Genomic DNA, 8,080 nt, shown 5'->3' on the forward strand with positions numbered 1-8,080 from the left:
GCTCCCTAAACTCAATTTCGCTAATTTCCTCAAAACAAATAAACCGAATTTCTGACGTATTAATTACCCGAAGCTCATTCAAAAGGTTGCAGAGATTTTCATGATAAAATGCTGGCCATAAGGCTTCGTTTAATGTCCCTAAAAAATCAATTTAAAAAGTCATTATAACAAGTTAAGTGGCTCAATCTATTATGTAAAAATGACGACATAAAATTCTATTGATAAACATGGTTTCTCCGACAACCGTGATCCATATTAATAAATTGAATTCCTTACAATAGTAAAACTAGAGAATGAGAAAAGTCGATTTTTCGAAACAATAGCCTCGCGCTTCTAATACCTTAATTCCATTTAAAGTTCTCAATAGCAATAAGAAAGTCTTTTGTCTGCAAAACAAACATAGTGCAGATGGCTGGCGTGTTAAAGCTTCTTTAGAGCTGTTGTAATTATAAGCCTAAATTGCCTAACCTCGTATCTTAACAAGATTTTGTAAGGTAAGTTATGGCTTACTAAGATTTTATGAATAGCTGTAACGACATTTAATTACCAATTCATTGCTCATTATAATGCTATTAGCGTGTTCATTTATCTGTTTGATCTTTAACTCTGCAATAAATCTGAGAACATCATCGCTGGCTTTTGCCACTTGCGTTGAATTTCGAGCAAGAACCGGTTTTCAAAAGAAATGGACCTCAAACAGTCGGAGAGTTATTTTCGTGGCTACATTTTTCTCCCGTGCTGCAGCGAAGATCATTCGTATTTTCGTGGCTATCAACCCAGTTGTTACCCCACACAAGTTCCAAAATGTGACGACGCCATTTTACAAACAAGAAGTGATCATCAGTTGCAACCTACTCATATGTCCCAGTTTACCTCGCACAGCGGTGAATACGGCCTGTTATTGTCTGCCACTCAGAGAAATACACATCCACGGCCAAATGAAATTTGCCGACATAAGCTCAGCGTGGAAAATTTGCCTGAGAAGCCATTATCGAGAGGTAACCACGTGAAATAATAGTTTCAATGTCTTTTTTTTTTCTTTTTTTTTACATCTCTTTTGGTTATTTACCTCTCAGACTAATTTTGCAGGCGTTGAAAATTAATTAGCTTTATAATAAAAAAAAATACGTAGGAGTGACCTTGTAAAAAACCACACTTAGCCTTCTACGCTTGTCTTGGACAATTGAAAGTGCAGAAAAACTCGAGAAACGAATGATATTAGCCTGGAATGAAAAAAAAATCGCTCTACTTTTCTACTTACAAAATTTATCTTGAGAGAGAGAACGTACGACTTTTTATGATCGGAAAATAATTTTCAAATTAGGTTATTTATCATTCTCTTTTTTCATGTCACTGTGATTTTACCAACGGCAAAACCTTAATTGAGAGAAAAACGTAAATTATGGAGCTCTTATTTAAAGAAAACACAAATGCAAAATGTCTATAAATATTTTGACCTATAACCCCTTGAAATTGGAGTAAGATCAGGTGCATATTTGTCGCCATTGTAGCCAACAAAGAACTTTCTTCCTCATGTTTGTTATGGCAGATTTTCGCGAACGCCTAGGTTTGAAAACGGAGGCTGGCTGCAAAAGGAAGCGAAACCGCACAATCTTCACCACAGACCAGTTAGAGCGGCTTGAAAATGAGTTCGACCGTCAACAGTACGTGGTTGGTACTCAAAGATTTTACCTCGCTGCTGACCTGGGGCTGAACGAAACACAAGTTAAAGTCTGGTTCCAGAATCGCAGAATTAAGTGGAGGAAAGAGAATCTGTGTCATTTGGGAGGCTCAAAAAGAAACACTGAGAATTGATAGTAGTGAAGCAGAAAACTTAAATTTGTAGATAGAATCAACTGATCTATGTAATTAGATAGTTGTGTCGTTTTTAAGAAAAATGTAGAAAGCAAATTAATATCGTACAATGTTTTATAATAGTACGAAATTATCTTCAAGTTAATCAAAGATGTTATACGATGATCTGTACTTGTTTCCAGCAGCTTTCAACAATTTTTTTCTACAGCTTTCTGCACTTGTTTCCAGAAGCTTTCAACAATTCAAGTGAATCATGTTTTGATAAAATTTCAACTCAGTCCACACACTTCCTCTTCAAAAATGTCGCGCCTGACTAAAAATTTGACCACTGTAAGACACCAAAAAACTGATTTATCCCGCCTTGCAAAAGCCAGTAAGTGGTGAAGTAGAATAAAATGAAATGAAAGAGAAATATCGATTAGTGGATAGCGTTTGATTTGGGATCAAATCCCGTAGCTTCATTATAATACTGATATCTTTTATAGATAGAAAGGAGAGGTCTTAGAAATAATAGTGTTAATTCATCTACATTATTTCAAGAATAACTTCTTAAAACCGCAGTTCACATATATCATTTTCATATATTCACATTTATTATCAAAATTTGTTTGCATGTCGCAAAACTTTATATGAGGGTTGGGGAACTATACGCGTTCTGCCTGTCTCCTTTCCAAGAGATGTGGTTCTATGCTATACCTGGCGAACTCTGAATAAGCGAGCGGGCTAAATTAAAGGAATAAAATGAATATACGAGGTATTTCATCATATTTTATCATTATCTTAAAAAATTAAATAGCAAAGTATGAACGAGGGACGACAAATCTACATCTACAAAAACTAAACCCAAAGTTCGCCATATGTGATCCACGTCATTCTTCTCCATTTTAACTCATCATGATTTTTCTTCAATTCATTGTTGGTTTTTTTGCTGTTTAATGGTCTAAAACATTTTCATTTTCAGGTAGGCTACTTTTAGAAGCGTTTTTTATCGAGCACCCTTTAAGTTTTGCCTTCGAAATGATATATCCCTTCGAAATCAGGACTCAACTTGAGTTGAGTTGTGAGGTACCGTCTTAAAACGCATGAGATTTAGAAGACATGGTAAATGAGACAATTCACGTACTCTACTTCGATATCAAAATCCAATTTTCACGACTAAGATCGCGAAAATTATCAACAGAACTTTGCTTGTGAATGAGCAACACATCTGACCCGATACTCCCCCATGGGGAGGGGCAGGGGCTGTTGACGTTACAGTTGTTTCTGTGGGAGTAAGGACAGTGGTTTTTGTTTCCACTTTGATTGGTAAGACGTTCTGCCTAAACTGGTAACGATAATTTCCAGGAGGAGAATATCTAATCACCAAAACGAATCTACCATCTCTTCTGGTGGCATATGCTGCTCCAATTTGTTTTGTGTTTTTCCACACAATCTGTAAGAGATATTTGAAAAACAAATTTTAAATGATTTTGTAACTCTAACTTATCGATAAAACGTCAAGAAACTGTAGTTTCCGGTTTAATAGTGGCATAATGGCTCTTTTTTTTTTCTCACCATTTTCATTGCATTACCGCAGTAGGGTAGGACTAGAACGGAACATATGTGATCCATGCGAGTAGTCCACCCATTAAATCCCCCCACCCCACGCCAGGGGAGGACATCCATCACACAGTAATCTCGTGCGTGGGAAATTAACGTCTCCTACCCCTAACCCTGTAGGAGACGGGACCTCCATTTATTCGTCCCTATCCGAGAAGAATAGAATATCTAACCATTACTTGATGTCATAGAAAGGTAGCATATTCTTCTCAATTATTTTAAGACCTTGAGTTTTGGTCCGGCCGGGGCTTAAACCCTCGACCTCCCGCACAACAGTCCAGCGCTCTATCCATTGAGCTAACCGGGAGGCGGTATCTTATGCCACCTTGGCTCTACCAATCAAAACTCAGAGAATTGTAACTCTATCTTATCAATAAAACCTCCGGAAAAATGATACAGTTAAAGTAACTTCCGGTTTAGTCGTGGTATAGTGGCCCATATACCACCTTAGCTCGACCAATCAAAACTATAACAATTGTTACTGGGAGCAGATGAATGACACGATAGCAGCGCGACAATAGTGCAACTCCATCTTGTTGTCTGACAATCGGCACGTGGGACCACGTTACGCTTCTGTTGAATGCTTATCCACAAGACTAAAACCGCATAGATCAATTGATGTCAGGTTACCGCCAAGCACTTCAAATCCCTTGTGGAAAACTTCGTTTACCGATGACAGAGGATACGCCGGGAAACGGGACTGACGGTTGTAAAAAAGATCGAGTCGCGCTGCAACTGTAGGGTGAACTTGGTTGGAAATACAACCAAGTGAAACATCCCTGCTCCTTGTGAACTACATAATTGAAATTCACCTAACCAAGAGATCAGTTTATATTCTCTTGACATAATTCCTTCTCACCACGACAGTCAAAGTACACACACATTCCTTGAAAAATCTGTAATATTGTTACATTGACACATGAAACGAAAGGCTCTCTGACTGAGACGAACCATTGCTGACTTTTGTCACCAGTTTGTACGTTCAATTACCTGAGTGAAGTGGCCTGTCTTTTGAGAAAATCCTGGATTGTTGTAATCATAATACTTTACTTCATCGTAGAAAGCCTTTGTTGCAGAGGTACAGGGTTCCATGGGCTTGTGAGAGGACAAATATAGGTTCTCTCCAACTGGGCTGTTTGGAGCGTGTTGAAACAGATTGTTCTCTGCCAGATGGGTCGCCCAGGATTGCGCACCTTGAGAGAGGTTGTCACTCCAGGTTACGGGGCCGACCTAAAGTTTCCAAATGAAATCTTAAAAATCAAATGCTGGTGAACTTTTAGAACAGTCGGAATTCGAAGTCTTCGAGGTAATGGATGAAAGGTAATGTAAATGGATAGGAATTTTATTCGATTGTTTAGATATATAACTACATTACCTTCTACTCGTCCACTGGGATCACCAATCGACGCCCTCGCTCAGCGAATCTACCGTTTAGTTGTATAGCTGGTAGTCAATCCAAAATTGTCAGCATAGCTATTATTCTTTAAATTTTAAAACTGTTCAATTAAAGGATTAATTTGGAAAGTTTCAAACTATCCTAATGAATCCTTAACTGAACAATTTTAAAAAATTGAAGAATAACAGCTTGACTGAGCAATGCCCAATTCAACTGACTAACAATATATTTAATAAGTAAGAGGACTATATGCTTGTCCAATTTTGGAAATAAATGGATTCAGAAAAATTCCTCCAACATCCAAATATAACTCGGCCTACGGCCTCGTCCAATTTTGGCTGTCCACAGAATTTTTCTTATTCAATTATTTCCAAACTGGACGGCATATAGTCCTATTACATATATAAATTATGAACTCGAGATTTCTATCGCTAGAAGGTTAATGAGGAGTTTTGAAATAAAGGTAATAATTATTTACCTGGTGCCTATTGCGAAATTCGTTGTGCCATTTCACACACTGATCTTTAAACGGTAGAGCTGCATTCACTGCAAATAATGAAAGGAAAAGAAATTATTGAAGAATAAAGGAAAAACAAACAAGCAAAATTAGAAACGAAAACGAAAAGAAAAATACACAAACGCGAAAGAAAAGGTGTACAATTTGATATAAAAGAATCGATCGATGAACCGATAATGATAAAAAACAAAACAAAACAAAACGAAAAAAAAAAACACGAAAGAAATAACACGTGAAAGAGCAAGGCCTGAAAAAAACTTCTGTTGGGAAACGACGAACATCCACCGATCTATCGAGACGTAGACGAACGATCGAGCAAATTATTCCCAGAAGGAATGAGAGGAAGTATGTGAATATATCGTGACAAGGTTGCAACCGCAGAACAATTGCATGTCAAAAGTGGCTCGCCTGCTTAACTTTGAATCATTTGAATATCGGGAGTAATTAGTGAAATAGGAACAAACCGCTTGAGGCAATACCAAATTTGGGCGGCCTCAAGTGGGTAAAGTGGGCTTTGTAGAACAAATGTTCGCCGCGGCAAAACAAATGTTCAATCAAAGCAAACAGATAAAGTCCGATAGTTGACGACAAGCCAATAAAATACCAGCTCTCTACTATTAGAGCAGTACTGCTTTGTTCCCAACTCATCGGTTAGAGAAACAAAACAAAACATTTCAGCTCCTAGTTTTATTTAGAGTAATGCGTTTTCCGTCAATTTTCAACTTTACTTGCGAATTTGAATCTTGAAAACTAAGGTACAGTAAAAGAAACATCGCAACAATTAGAATTTAAGCTTCAGTATATCGGCTGGTTAACATACTTCACTTATCTAAATGAAAATGAGAGATTATGGTTATACAAAGAGTACGTGAAAATGAACGATTTTTTTTTAACAGAATCAAAACAATTAACTTGTCTGCACACGATATAGCAAATGGTTCATTTAAGAGTTTAAACAGTTGCCATTGAAAGTAGACCTAAACTCTCAAAAGACTCAAATGAGATTTGAAAGAATCTTACCTTTTCCAAATGCGATATTTAAAGATATAAATGAAGCTATCAGAAATTTTTGCCAGTTCATTGTGGACACAAGTACTTCTCTTTTCAACTGGCTAATATGATGTGATGTGGTATGTGTGTTTTGGCTAAATATCGTTTGGCTGTCGAGTTATTTGCAATTAGTGCACTCGATTTAAATTGAACAAGACACTTGAATTAGCATATTCTATAAACAGAAGTTTTGTAGCATCAGAAGTTTATTTTCGATCGGATGTTATCACGCACATAAGAGAAACAAAGAGACTGGAAAAAATCGATCGTCAAAGTGGTCCTTTGCATTACTTCGTACACAGCCATCCGCTCACAGAAGGAAATCGGACAAGTCACCTGTCTAACTTTTCCTTCAAGGTGGGGGGTGCAGGAATGTGTGGCCGCCATGGCGAATATTAGCGGCTACGAGTGAATAGCCACAGCAGGTGTCGAAGTCAGAATTGTGAAAAGCTTCCTACCGATTGGTTCGTAGTATTTATGATCAATAAAATAATGGCAACACTCGTGAATGGTTGAAATCAATTTAGAGCCAGATAGTAATTAGAATAATCAAAATGAGAAATAAATGCCTTTAGTTAGGGAATAATTGATTGAAAAGATTATCAAAAGAATCTTAAAATTTGCCGTCAATTGCCCTTACATATCGCAATCAGCAAGTATTTGATTTCTCCGATGAACTTTCAAAGTAAGGAACCTTGTATGAGAGACATCAAAAATTTTCCCAAGCTCACGCAAGACCCGCTGTCCAAAATCATTCTGGATTTCAGTAGTGCAACCAGTAGAAGGTGTAAGACTTTCAGAGCATTCCTCTGTTTTCATTTTCTACAATTTTCAAGCGGGCGAAGGCTAGTGCGAGGCGAGTGTGAAGTCACATGCGGGTTGAGGAGCTCCATATTTCGCGCGCGACTCGCGCACTACTCGCGCGTGACCCACTCGTGACTCGTCCTCCCCACGTGTTCTCCTCGTGTTTCCATCTACTCTAATGAAATACGTTAATTAAGGTAATTCCGGTTCTACACCCTCGAAGCAAGAATTGTAATTGGGTATATTATGACCTAATTATTTACCTACTATTATAAGAACATTGAATCCAAATGAAAAGGGATGGAGAAAAGCGCCAAATGGGCTATCAAATTAAAACTGACTACGAAACAGATTTGTATCGCTGCGTGCGTGTCGAGGTAAGACTCTCAGAAGGCAACTGTTGCCTAATATTACATAAAATGTCACTTTGTTACGATGACAAGCCGCCAGATCTTTCTACTCGCTCTAAAATGCATTTGCATATATTTTTACATTTAACTGGGTCAATAACATAATAGTCAGAGAGTCAGAGAGGAACTTTTGTGCTCCATTTACCAAGTTACATCAAGTGCACGGCTAACTAAAGGTACTTACCAACGTACAATTTACTTGGAATGAAGAAAACCGTGACAAATGCAAGTAGCATTTTCTCAAAACTGGAGTTGGATGCAGTAAGATGGGATAAGAAAAGGCACATCCCACTAATTGAGACGTTTGTCTGTCAACATTTGCGACGAAGCAATAAAAAGGCTCCCCTGAGAAAAAATCCAGAATCCTGATGAAGAAATCGTTGAAACGTGAAAACCATTGCTCGCAAGGTTTATCTTCTTCCCAATCCCAGAGGAGCGAGGTTCCGAAAAATCCTGGCTAATTTGTTCTCGTGGTAAATTTAAAAATTC

General features: G+C 37.7%; 2 protein-coding genes across 4 annotated transcripts; one reads left to right on the forward strand and one right to left on the reverse strand.

Annotated features, from left to right (window-relative positions):
- The first annotated feature begins 662 nt into the window (after positions 1-662).
- On the forward strand, positions 663-2,577 carry LOC111337135 (protein zerknuellt-like). Its single transcript, XM_022943370.2, has 2 exons — positions 663-998; positions 1,550-2,577. The coding sequence occupies exons 1-2, from the start codon at positions 686-688 to the stop codon at positions 1,813-1,815; spliced, it is 579 nt and encodes a 192-aa protein (XP_022799105.1). The 5' UTR covers positions 663-685; the 3' UTR covers positions 1,816-2,577.
- Positions 2,387-8,058, reverse strand: LOC111337134 (Golgi-associated plant pathogenesis-related protein 1). 3 transcript variants are annotated; one of them, XM_022943369.2, is made up of 4 exons: positions 7,776-8,058; positions 5,289-5,356; positions 4,405-4,644; positions 2,387-3,247 (listed from the first exon to the last, which is right to left on the reverse strand). In XM_022943369.2, exons 1-4 carry the CDS (start codon positions 7,876-7,878, stop codon positions 2,951-2,953), a joined length of 708 nt encoding a protein of 235 aa, XP_022799104.2. In that variant the 5' UTR covers positions 7,879-8,058; the 3' UTR covers positions 2,387-2,950. The 3 variants fall into 3 exon arrangements, with proteins under 3 accessions (XP_022799104.2, XP_022799103.2, XP_088581724.1); XM_022943368.2 differs by lacking the exon at positions 7,776-8,058 and adding an exon at positions 6,348-6,499; XM_088725598.1 differs by lacking the exon at positions 7,776-8,058 and adding an exon at positions 5,560-5,688.
- Positions 8,059-8,080: the final 22 nt, after the last annotated feature.

This window comes from Stylophora pistillata, chromosome 1, assembly GCF_964205215.1.
Source record: "Stylophora pistillata chromosome 1, jaStyPist1.2, whole genome shotgun sequence".
Classification (NCBI taxonomy): domain Eukaryota; kingdom Metazoa; phylum Cnidaria; class Anthozoa; order Scleractinia; family Pocilloporidae; genus Stylophora; species Stylophora pistillata.